General features: G+C 49.4%; 1 protein-coding gene across 5 annotated transcripts in view; it reads left to right on the top strand.

Moving 5' to 3' along the window:
* Positions 1 to 12,572, top strand: part of CEP72 (centrosomal protein 72) — a 49,952-nt gene that overhangs the window by 24,239 nt on the left and 13,141 nt on the right. For 3 of the 5 annotated variants that reach the window (XM_025451525.3, XM_025451522.3, XM_025451524.3), the window contains 5 exons: positions 532 to 670; positions 1,819 to 2,015; positions 7,248 to 7,374; positions 10,158 to 10,269; positions 11,662 to 12,376. In XM_025451525.3, the coding sequence (XP_025307310.1) occupies positions 532 to 670; positions 1,819 to 2,015; positions 7,248 to 7,374; positions 10,158 to 10,269; positions 11,662 to 11,818 (732 nt within the window). In that variant the 3' untranslated portion in view covers positions 11,819 to 12,376. Of the gene's footprint in view, positions 1 to 531; positions 671 to 1,818; positions 2,016 to 7,247; positions 7,375 to 10,157; positions 10,270 to 11,661; positions 12,377 to 12,572 lie in introns of those variants that run through there. The other 2 variants (XR_007408295.1, XM_025451523.3) reach the window with 1 other exon arrangement.

The raw sequence follows: 12,572 nt of genomic DNA, 5'->3' as shown, positions 1-12,572 counted from the left end.
GGCACTGGGTAGAGCCTTGATAGTTTCTCCTGGCAGCCCTTTTTGCCACATCATCCTGGCCTGACCACCCATGTGGTCCAGTGTGTGACTTGATTACATTCAGGGCTTTTCTGGTGCCAGTGGTCTGATGAGCATTTAGGTGGAGACTAGCTTTAAGGGTCTCCTCCAGGAGTCCCTGTGGACTGGTTCAGGAGGGCCCAGAACAGGCCATTGTGGGACTGGAGTTCCCACAGCCTTAGGGCTTAAACCATGATGTGGGTTTCATGACTGTCACACTTGGTGTCACCTTGTAGTGTGTCCTTTACCTGTCCTCCTAGTGTGGGATATCACCAGGGTCACATGTCTGAGGGTAGGGAAGCGCTTCCATGTGCCTCCCCTACAGCCTTGTGAAGTTTGGATGGCCCCATTGTGCACATCTCTGGACAAGGGTATCCGCATGATGCATGGGCGGTGCCATGCATCCCTGTGTCAGAGGCTTCACATCATGCAGTAACTTTTGGTCTCAGCATCATAGTTCTGTTTCCATTGCAGGTGGCTCCCAGACTGTATTCAGCTGTGCCTCCTGGGAAGAAGGCTGCCCTGGAGGTGATGCTTCTTGAGGCACTCCTCGACCTGGTGGACAGGTACTGGAGTGGCTGCAAGTCCCTGCATGGCAATGAGGTGTTCCAAGGTGAGCCAGGAAGGAAGGTCCGCTCAGACCTGCACTTGGGCCCTCCCTCCAGGCAGCATTCTGTTTGCAGATGCTGTTCTGCTGAGGTCTGGGCCCCGCACCTTGCTGCATCCTTTCCGCTTGCCGTCACTGCTCCCACCACACTGCACAGAGCATCTTGACAGCCTTCCTCAAAGCAGCTGGGGCTTCCATGGGGTGTGAGATATGAGGGGCGCCCTGCAGGCCTGTGGCTATTGGTTTTCCTACCTGTTGGCACTTGGGTTTATGGAGATGCCTTGTCACTTTGGTTTTGTTGGAGATGCTGTTCACAGATGATGTTTGATTCTTGTTGCTCTGTATTGTGTGAAGGTTTTAAAACCTCAAAAAGCTGCCACTGTCTCCTTTGAACCCTCTGAACATATGATCATCTCCTGCAGGGCCTTGGATTTGCTGATCTTTCAGTGGGAACGAGGCCTAGGAAGGTGGTCCCTTCCCAGGGAGGACTTGGCTTTGCTTCTGCCTGTGCCTGGGTGCCAGAGCACACCCCCTACCCTTCTTCCAGAGTGAGAGATGCTGCCTCCTAGGTGGCAGCTGTCTCTTTCTCCTGCAGCCTAGGTGCAGCCAGTGGGAGCAGGAGCTTGCCCGCCCCTTCTGTCTGTAGACTGAGGGCCCTGCACAGAGCTGAGCTCTATGCTCAGTGTTGTGGCCCCAGGGCTTCTCCTTTTGGAAGCAGGACTCCCCAAGAAGCTGGATCCTCTGGATCCTGATCCCATAAATCTTGCCCTCATGCTCCCAGTTGCGGAGTTGCCAGACTGTGTTTGCATGCAGGTCCCAGGCCAGGAGCAGCAGCAGCCAGTGCTGTGGAAGGAGCATGGCAGGCTAACTGGGGCATCCAGCGTAACTATCCGGGCACGGCCTTCTCTTCATAGGCACCTTTGATCTGGAATAAAACTGTTTTCCTGTCTCTCTACCTCCCATCCGCAATTGGATGTGTGTACAGAAATCCGAGTAAGGGGATTTCTGTGGTATCCATGTCCCTTTGCCATTCTCCATGCTGGTCAGTGTTTTTAGGCATGTAGTTTGTGTTACTCAAGATGTATGAATGTACTTTGTTTCTACTTCATCCTTTTAACATAAATGCCATAATAATACCTGATTTTTACTCTTAGCTCAGGCAAGACATATTTTGTCATCTGTGCAAGAATTTACAACAACTCAGGATAGTTCAACACTTGTGAGTGAAGAAATTAGCTACCTTACTCTGGAAAATAAATCTCTACAGAAGCACCTTGCTGAGCAGCAGCAGCAGTACCGTGTAAAGATTAATGAGGTGGCATCAGAACTAAGCAACACACAGAAGGAGATGGTGAGCGTGCTTTTGCATTATTTCTATTCATGCACACAAGGGGTTTCAACCTCAGAGATCAGGGGAGCGCTTCCCCTTAGCTGCCGTCAGGCCGCAGCAGCAGGCTCCCCCGACCACTGAGGGCACTGCCTGTCTTTATGGCTCCCAAACCCTACATAACAGGCGTTTGAAGAGAGCAGTGTCCTTGCTTGTCCTAGCCTTGCCACTCCTGTGTGACTGCTCTCTTCTGTGAGAGGCTGAGTGAGGGAGAAAGCATGGATGAACTTGGGCTTGAGGTAGAGCTTACGTGGCTGCAGTGCTCCTGGGTCCAGGCAGAGGCTCCAATTAGCTGCTGTCCTGCCAGCACCATCCAGCACAAGCCCATGATGTGCTGCTGTTGGACTAGAGGGATTTCCTCCAGCAGGTGGTGCCCAAGGTCAGCCAGAGCCAGCACAGCTTGAACCCAGCCTCTGAGCCCAAGGCTCCTGGCTGGGCGGGGCTGTCCTTGTCCTTCCTAACTTCATAATAAGACCGTAACATGTAAATGGCTATGTTAAAAAAGCAGAAAGATATCAAACAACCTAATTTTATACCTCAAGGAACTAGAAAAAGAAGAGCAAACTAAACCCAAAGTTAACAGGAGGTATGAAGGAAATTGTAAACATCAGAGCAGAAATAAATCAAATAGAGAATTAGAAAAATAATGGGAAAGAAAACCAAAACTGAGTTGGATTTTTGAAAAAAATGTAAAATCCACCAACCTTTAGCTAGACTGAGAAGACTCAAAAACACAAATGAAAGAGGAGGTATCACAGTGGATGCCTCAGAAATAAAAAAGGGTCATAAGGGACTCTTACGAGTACTTATAAGTGAGCACACTGGACAACCTAAAAGAAATGGGTAAGCTCCTAGAAACCTACATCCTGCCAAGACTGTACCAAGAAGAAATAAAGTACGTGCCTGAGTGGCTCATTTGGTTAGGTGTCCAACTCTTGATTTCAGCTCAGGTCAAGATCTCAGGGTCATGAGATCAAGCCCCATGTTGGGCTCTGTGCTGGGCATGGACCCTGCTTGGGATTCTCTCTCTCTCTGTCTCTCTAAAAAAGAAGAAGAAATAAAGCCTGAACAGACCAATAATAAATAAGGAAATTGAATGATAATCAAAAACCTCCCAACAAAGAAAAGCCCAGAACCAGATGGCTTCATGGCTTAATGTTACTGCACATTCAAGTAAGAATTAATACTCCTTAAACTCTTCGAGAAAATAGAAGTAGAGGGAACACTTCTTTCTGTACCCATTTTTGAAGCCAACCTCATCCTGATAGCAAAAACACCAGTAGAAAAGAAAACTAATGTTAATATCTCTGATGAACATAATTTTAAAATCTGTAGTAAAATACCAGGAAATCATATTCAAGAACACATCAAAAAAATATACGCTATGACCAAGTGGGACTTCCCCCTGGAATGCAAGGTTGGTTCAACAAATGCTAATTAATACACACAAACAGATTGAAAGATCAAAACCACACAGTCATCTCAATAGATGGGGAAAAGCATTTGACAAACTTAGCCATCCATCCATCATAAAAAGTCTCAACAAAATAGAAAGTTTCCTCAACACAGTAAAGGTCACTTATGACAAGGCCACAGGCAACGCGTGATTGGTGGGAAAACACCAAACCTTGCTTTCTCACCTGAGACCCGCTACTAGACACAGACATACGCTCTCATGAGGTCTGCTTAGCACAACACTGGAAATGGTAACAAGAGCACGTGGGAAAAGGAGACATCCAGATTGGAAAGGAAGAAGTAAGATTGTCTCTGTTTACAGAGGACAGGATTGTATGTGTAAAAAGTCCTAGACTCACAACAACAACAAAAACGACAAAACGTGTTAGAACTAATCAGTTCTGGGACACCTGAGTGGCTTAGCATTTGAGCATCTGCTCTCAGCACAGGGTGTGATCCCGGGGTCCTGGGATCGAGTTCTGCTTTGGGATCTCTGTGGGGAGTCTGCTTCTCTCTCTGCCTGTATCTCTGCCTTTCTCTCTGTCTCTAATGAGTAAATGGATAAAATTAAAAAAAAAAACTAATCAATTTAATAAAGTTGCAGGACACAAAATCAGTATAATAGAAATCAGTTGTGTTTCTTTATACCAATAGTTTATCTAAAGAGATGAGGAAACAATCCCATTTAGGATAGCATCAAAAAGAATAAAATACTTAGGAATAGTATTTTGTATTGTAAAAATAGTATTTTGAACCAAAGAAGTTAAAGATTTGAACACTGAAAACTGTAAGACATGGATGGAAGAAATCCGAGCCATGAATGGAAAGATATCCCATGTGCACGGATTGGAAAAGTAATAGCGTTAAAACAGTCCACCCTGCTGAAAGTCATCTGCAGGTTCAGTGCAATCCCTGTAAGGATTCCAATGGCATTTTTTTACAGAAATTTTAAAAATCTTAAAATTTGTGTAATTATTTTTCTTAAAATTTGTATTTTCCATTTTCTTTTTTTTTTTTTTTAAGATTTTATTTATTTATTTATTCATGATAGTCACACAGAGAGAGACAGGCAGAGACACAGGCAGAGGGAGAAGCAGGCTCCATGCTGGGAGCCCGATGTGGGATTCGATCCCGGGTCTCCAGGATCGCGCCCCGGGCCAAAGGCAGGCACCAAACCGCTGTGCTACCCAGGGATCCCTGTATTTTCCATTTTCTAGTTTCACGGGAGACCCCTAAAATTTTGCCAGAACTGCCTTGAGAAAAAACAGTTGGAGGTATTACACTCTGATTTCAAATTCTTATTGTGAAGGAAGCTGTAGTAATGGAAAGAGTATGGTATTAACACATAAACAGACACATGGATGGATGGAACAGAATAGAGATCCCAGGAACATTACGCCACATACAAATGGCATCATGTACCAAGAATACACAACAGGGAAAGGACAGTCTATTCAGTATTGGTGCTGGGAAGACTGGACCCCTGATACCGTATGTGGAAGTCAACTCAAATTGGATTAAAGATTTAAATATAAGACTTGAAACTGTAGAACTTTTAAAAAACACAAGAGAAAAGACTCCTTGATAGGGTCTATTCAATTTTTTTTTTAATCTGATAGCAAAAATGCAAAAACAAAACTAAAGTGGGACTCTAGTGAACTCAGAAGTCCCTGCATAACAGAGGAAGCCATCTGCTAATGAGAAAGAGGTTACCAGGGGCAGGAGTGTTGGTAAGGGGCCCATGCTGTGGCCGTGGAGGAAGATGAAGACCAGGACCGGAGCTGCTTGTGCGGTGCTGGGTCTGCACATTGGCTGTCAGTGTAGCTCCCAGGTCCTCTCCTCCCCAACAGATGTTAGCTCTGTGAGAGCAGGGACATCCGTGCACTCGACCCAGCAGGGCACACACCTCAAATCTTTGTGGTGCATCCAGCCAAGTGTAGTGTTTTTCATCTTGCTGATCATCATAGTTGAGTTTTATTATGGGGAATCTGCAAGAGCTCCTCTTTTAAAAAGTCAGTACTGAGAGGTTGTGACATGTGGTTGAGACGGTGGACTGGGACATAGTAGCCAGCTCCATCTGAGCAAGTCACTTAAGCCTCTGAGTGTGTGTGTGAGAGAGAGAGAGATCGCTGCCCAGAGTGCAGCCCCTTCACCAGCAGCACGTATTACCGGCAGCCCGTGTGGTCAGGAGTCCTAGTGCAACTGAGCTGTGCATCTGACTCAGGGTCTTGTTGTCATATTGCCGAGTGGGGTCATGGTCCCCTTTGAAGGCTTGATGGAAGTAGGCATCCACTTGCAGGCTCGCACACAGGCAGCCTTGGCTCTGTACATGACACCTGAGGCCCTCCTGGCATGGCAGCTGCTGATCAGAGCCAGAGAGCACCTGCGTAGGAGGCCGTCCTTTGTTACCTGCTCTTGAGAGGGAAGTGTTGTTGCTTGCATGTGGTGGGTTAGGATCCAGTCAGCAGGTCCACCCATGTGAGGGGAGGACACACAGGATGGTGGGAACACTCTTGGGCCATCTCAGCAGCTGCCTCCCCCAGCTTCTGAATTGGCCATTATCATTCGAAAGGTGGGAATGAGAATAGCCACGGGGCTGCTTTGAGATGAGTCTCTGGAACATCTGCCAGTGTCTGTATTTTATGAGAACCTGCCGCCTCAGAGATCCCCCACAAAGCTTTACTTTTCCCCATTGTGAAGACGCTGGTTCTGCCATCAGGTCTCCTCAGGTCCTGATGCCCAGAAAACTGGCCTTAGCCAAGGTCTTGTTCCTGAGCCTTTCCAGCATGCTCCCAGCAGGGCTGTGTACAACTGAACATGATGGGTCACTGCCCCTCCTCTGGCCTTGGCTGAGACCTTGTTCAGGACCAGGGCCCAGCCCCTGCCCTTTCAGGACTCCTCACATTTTTGGGAGACAAACCATTGGCCATAACTGGCCACATGGCCGTTTCTGTACTGCCCGGAGTGTGCGTGCACACACAGGGTCAGTATGCTGGGTGGGCCATCAGGGTGAAGAATGAGGGTAGCTGTTTCCTGAAAGCAGGGGCCCTTGTCACCTTGAGACAGATCCACTCGCTCCCCTGGTGGGGTTATGTCTGCGGGTGTCTGTGCAAGCGGGGCAGCCTCCTGCTCTGGGCAGCAGGTGGCTGTGATGGCCCCTGTGCCACCAGCTCTCACAGTGTGTCAGTGCTCTGCTCTCCCCTTTAATGTCCATGGTGTGCTGGGCATTGCTACTGGCTCAGAGGATGGGAAAGGAGCCCACTGCGTCTGCAGCTCCCACCTGTGGTGGGGATGGCAGGTAGGATCCATGTGCTTACAGAATGGGGCTCTTGCAGGGCAGTGCCTGCCTCAGGGAATGTGAAGCCCTGGGATCTGCCCATGCTTTTGCCCAAGAAGTGAACCTAAAGGGACCACACAGGGCTGGTGTGCTGCCCAGCTCTTGTTCTGCTCCTTGAGAAGGGATGGGGAGCTGGGCTGTGGTGACCATGGGGCCTTCCTGGAGGAGGCAGGGCTCCAGCAGAGATGCCAGGCACACAGCGTGCCCCCCTTCTCTGTCCCTTATGAAGGACACTGCTGCTCACCTGGAGATAGCTGTGATTTCTGTTGTTCACGTCCTGATTTATCACTTATGATAGGTGAAGTAAAACTGATGCCTGCTGGTCTCAAATTTGCCTTGATTTCATACATACGTTTTACTGAGTTTGATTTATCTGTTTTAAATGTGTTGTTCTATGTCCTTAGGATGACTTGAGGCAACATTTAGACAAATCTTTGGAAGAGAATAGTAGCTTAAAGGCTCTTTTGTTCAGCATGAAAAAAGAAGCAAAAAATGCAGACACTGCGGCTACATTAAATGTGCAGATCACTGGTGAGTATGTAGTTTATTTGGTAAGTTATTTAATGAAATGTGAGTGTTCAAATCCTCTATTGTAGACTTCATTTTAAGTTACTCATAGGAGGGTAGCTCGGGTGGCTCAGCGGTTTAGCATCCCCTTCAGCCCAGGGCCTGATCCTGGGGACCTGGGATCGATTCCCACGTCAGGCTCCCTGCATGGAGCCTGCTTCTCCCTCTGCCTGTGTCTCTGCCTCTTCTCCCCTGCCCCCACCTCTCTCTCCTGAATAAATAAAATCTTTAAAAAAAAAAAAAAATTACTCATAGGATTCAGAATTCAGGTCCAGTACATGCTGTAAAGTGTGGTGAGGGTCATCTTGGCTCATGAGAGCTGTTCCTGCACGTTCCACAGCCTCAGGTTGGACATGGTTGTAGCCGTGGCAGTACCAACTGTGGGGAGCCTCCACCCCCACACTGCCTCTCAGCATGCAGATGGCTGTGCCTCTGCTGCCCCCACTCCTGGAGCAGAGCAGTGCTTTTTCTCTGTGGTCACCATTTCTTTCAGGTCACTCTTATCTCCATCTCTCCCATCTTTACTTCTGTTTTGAAATTTTCATCAAGATGCCCTTGGTATTTCAGATTCCCGGGTTTTGAGTGAAGAGGTGGTGTGTGTTCTGTGAGCCTTGTCTGGCTGTGAACCGCAGGGTCCCCTGGAAATTTTAACTTCACTGAGGACTGGCCCACTGAGTGTCATGCAGTTCTTACCTCCCAGGGGTCCAAAAACCATTCGTAGAGGGCCTCAGAGCAGGTCTATCTGCATGTTCCCAACGGGCTGGGTCGCAGGAGCCCAGCCACAGATGAGATCATGGCCCTGGCCCACAGGCTGCTCAGGTCTCTTCTGTTGTGTCTCTTGGGCTGCTTGGTTGAAGGCTGAGCTCTTTATAATCTTTTCTTGAAACTTTCTTTTCTTTAAAGATTGATTATTTATTTATTTATTTATTTATTTATTTATTTATTTATTAGAGAGAGAGAGAGAGAGCAGCGGGAGTGGCAGGCAGAGGAGATGAAGAAACAGACTCCCCACTGAGCGGGGAGCCCAACATGGGGCTTGATTCCAGGACCTAAGGTCACAACCTGAGCCAGCGCCCCTTTTCATTAACTTCCATGTAAAAAATTTCCCCTTTTCATGTGTCTTGAGATGTCATCATCCTGTTCGCTTGCTCTCAGACTCCTCCTTGCTCAGCCTTCATTTCCCATGAAGCTTTCTCTGCCATGACCATGGGCCTGAGTTCAGCTACCTCCTCTGACATCCTCAGTTCTGACTTGTTCCTCCATTTATTGTATCACTTCTTAGTCAATACTCAGTCCTGGGTTTGCTGGGTTCTGGGTGTGGCCGCTGTTGTCAAGGGCAGCAGCTTTGTGTGGGGTCTGCCCTCAGTGCTCCAAACTTCTAGAGAAATATGGTGGCCCCTTTGGGCACCCCCAGGGCCCTGTTCATTTCCTCACTTCTCTCTGGAGCACTGTCCTGCCCCCCCTGGGCCCCTCACCAACAATTCCTCTGTAGTACAACCCTCTTCTGGAAGGGACTGGACAGGTCAGCCTCATGGGGTCAGGGTTGCTGCAGTCCTTTCAGACCACACAGGGACCCCCTGGTCTGACCTCATGGGGGAGGCCGAGCCCCTCTCGTGTCAGCCATGGGTCCTCAGTGGTCCAGCAGAGGTTTTCTGTGAAAATGGGGGACACTTAGTGGCTGCCCCACTGCTAAGCACCACTTCCCTTTCACAGATGTGGCTGCCATGTATGGCTTGTGGCTCTTGTGTCTGGGCCTTAAGGCTGCCTCATCATAGGGGCTGTAATGTCGTTTGTGGGGCTCTTGTTTTGTCATCTAGTCAGTCTTGGTGTTGGACAAATGTGGGGATTCTGGGAGATGCCGAAACCACGCCCTCACTGCCCTCTTTCCAGGATCCATTTCGCCAGCCCTGCAGCAGCAACATAGGCAGGTGCAGTTGCTGAGTAGTGTGGCCCCATTGTAACACTTTTAGGGGCCCTGTCTGCACCTTCCTGCTCTGGCTCTCTCATTGCCTCTTGTGTAGTTTCACAGTTGTGTGACTAGGTGTGGATTTATTTGGATCTTGGATTTGGGTTTTGGAGCCAATAAATGATATTTCTTTTCCTCTCGAGTTGGAAACCCAGAGACAGGAGTCACATGGGTGGAACCCAAACACTCTGTGTCACTGATGGACCTGAGACCAGAGGACATATCGGAGATGTGTGGCCCCCATGGGCCTCTTGTCACTTGTCCCCAGAACCCATTGCCTGGGGGAGGAGAAGCACTGCAACTTTGCAGCAGGTCCAGCAGCAGGTCCAGTGCAGGGGCCCCAGCTGGCAACTGGCTTGCCTCTGTCTGCACTGTCTGCCCTCTGTGTGCAGACTTAGTTCTTGAGAGTCTGAAGGGCAGAAGCCGGGATCTCTGGGTGGCGCAGTGGTTTAGTGCCTGCCTTTGGCCCAGGGCGCGATCCTAGAGACCCAGGATCAAATCCCACGTCAGGCTCCCGGTGCATGGAGCCTGCCTCTCCCTCTACCTGTGTCTCTGCCTCTCTCTCTCTCTCACTGTGTGCCTAAATAAATATCATAAATAAATAAAAATTTAAAAAAAATTTAAAAAAAAAAAAATGAAGGGCAGAAGCCAAGGGTGTCTGAGTTGTGCACAGAAGGACTTTTCCAGGCTACATTGTTTTCTTGTGTCTCTGGTCTAACTTAAATGTTTGAACTGCTTAGTGTGAATTTCACTAACTAATGTTACTGTTTTTCTCTTTCAGGACTTCAAACAAGTGTGAAGAGGCTCTCTGATGAGATTGTGGAATTAAAGCAGCATCTGACACACTATGACAAGATCCAGGAGCTCACCCAGATGCTTCAGGAGAGCCACAGGTGCCTCTGGGAGGCGTGGGTGGAGGCGCTGAGTGGGCCCTGTGGCTCAGGGAGGCAGGGCTGGCCCTGGTCACGTCATGGGGCACAGAGGAACACCTGAGGGTGTCCCTTCCTGCTATAGTATTCTGTGAGGTGGGGCCTGAGAGTGTGACCAGAAGTGTGGCCAGGGGAAGTGAGGGGCACGTGAGAGATGGTGGGAGATGCTCAGGTGTCCTGGTCTACCTGGAGCAGCTCCCATCACTTCTCCCGGAACACGGGGACCCCACCTTTACTCCTGGCTGTGTGCTGGGTGGTGAGAAGGGAGCAGGAGCTGTGGGGATTGCCAAGTGTTTATTCCCAGTGTTTATTCTGAGAATCATGTGGTGGGAAGGGGGCGCTGGCTGGCGCAGGCTGGGCACAAGGAAACAGTGTGCTGCTGGGTGGGCCGAGGTGAGGACGGGCCATCTGCACGTGATAAAGGTGCAGAGCCTGAGCCAAACTCACCTCTTTTCTCCTGCCTCAGGTTGAGGCCACCACTCCTGCCCCTGGGCTTGAGTGCCGTGTGGCCTTAGGTGGAGCTGGGCTGTGACCTCCCAGGGAGTCAGCGGGCCCATCCCACGCACAGGTTACAGAGGGGAAGGGGCTCCTGAGAGATGAGCTGGAGCAGAGAGAGGGAGGCAACAGAAGAACAGGGAAGGTGGACGTCATGGTGCAGGGAGGGGCAGTCGAGGCAGGATGGCTCCCAGAACCCGGCAGCCCCCCATCTGCAGTGTGGTGGGCTCCATGTGGACGAGGCCCTGCAGCGGGGGTTCACGTTCAGTTTGCTCTGGGCCTCCACCTGGCCAGTGGCTATTCCGTGGGTCTGTCCGTGGGGGCAAGTATCTGGGAAAATGGCCCCCCACATCCATCCATCCCTTATCACTGCTCACTGGAGGCAAGAGCATTTTGCAGATGGCTGAGTGGGCAGGTACAGTACCGCTCTCCTCCTAAAGTCCTCATAGCAGTAGAAGTGGCTGACAACACTGTGAGACCCGGACTCTGAGGTGCTCCTACGTCAGAATTTGTAAGGGGCTTTTCACAGCTGACCAGGGCTTAGAAATACGCCAGACTGGGCATCTTCTCTGGAGCTAGAACATGGTCCCGCTGGCTTTACAGACTGTTTTCTCACCCCCGGGTGTGGCTGGAGCGATGGGGCAGTAGCCCTCCATCATGGGCTCCGCTCCTTCATCCTGCCTATATGCAGCGGGGCAGCAGAGGGCTCGGGTCAGGTTTTGCGCCAACCGGTTTGGAGGGGAGACTCAGGCGGCAGAGCCAATGGCAGGCAGAAGGGTGTTGGCAGTGGAGCGGGGGCAGGAGGCGGCAGGCTGGCCTTTAGGAGGGGCTCAGGTGTCGATTCCCTGTGCTCTCCTGCAGCTCCCTGGTCAGCACCAATGAGCATCTCCTGCAGGAGCTGAGCCAGGTGCGGGCACAGCACCAGGCCGAGGTGGAGCAGCTGCATTGGAGCTACAAGGAGCTCAAGAAGACTCTAGCCCTCTTCCCACATGGTAGCGCCAGCCTTGGAGGCTGCTAGCCCCACCCCCACCCCTGGGCACCCATGCCTCGCCTCTGGGTTTTGTGGCCAGCGCATCTGTATTCGCTCTGACACAGCTAGTAAAATGTGGAAATTCCTTTCTACCTAGTGTTTGTGTTGGTGAGAGCTGGGTCTTCTGTTCGTAATTATCTTAAATATTTTGAAAAGTATTTGGGGCCTGTAGCTCGATTTTCTAGAACATCCTGAGAAAGGATTGATCTGTCTATAGGTGAGTCTGTAAGGGTGTATATGGTGCAGGATTTGCAAAGAGCTGGCAACTGGGATCATTATTCCCTCGGACTCCAGCACGCTGTTCCTGTGTCCTGAAATACAACCGAGATCTTACCAAGAAAAAAAAAAAAAAAAGCCTTTCATGTGTTTTGAAACAACATACTGATATATTTTGAGGGCCAACATTATTAATTTTTCATAAAATATCTTGATATAAAAAAGTGCAGTATTTTTCACCCTGATGTGAAAGAGAATGGGGTCTGATGGCTAAGTGATTTTGTGTGACACTCAATCCTTGTTCAATAAACTAATAGATTGTTTTAAAAAGTGGCTTTTTATGAATTATAACTGAGTTTTTCTCCCTGAATTCTTTCATAAAACAAGCTATGCACCATGGTTAGCTCCAGGACTTAATAAAGTAACACGTGGAGTTGGGGAAACATTAACAATATTGACCTCCCACAGTGAAAGTATCTACCCCTGTGCTCTCTTGCTTGCAGTGCATTTCTGAAAATTAGAGCAG

This window comes from Canis lupus, chromosome 34 (genome assembly GCF_003254725.2).
Source record: "Canis lupus dingo isolate Sandy chromosome 34, ASM325472v2, whole genome shotgun sequence".
NCBI classification, from domain to species: Eukaryota; Metazoa; Chordata; class Mammalia; order Carnivora; family Canidae; genus Canis; species Canis lupus.
This window is presented reverse-complemented; position numbering and strand designations above follow the sequence as displayed.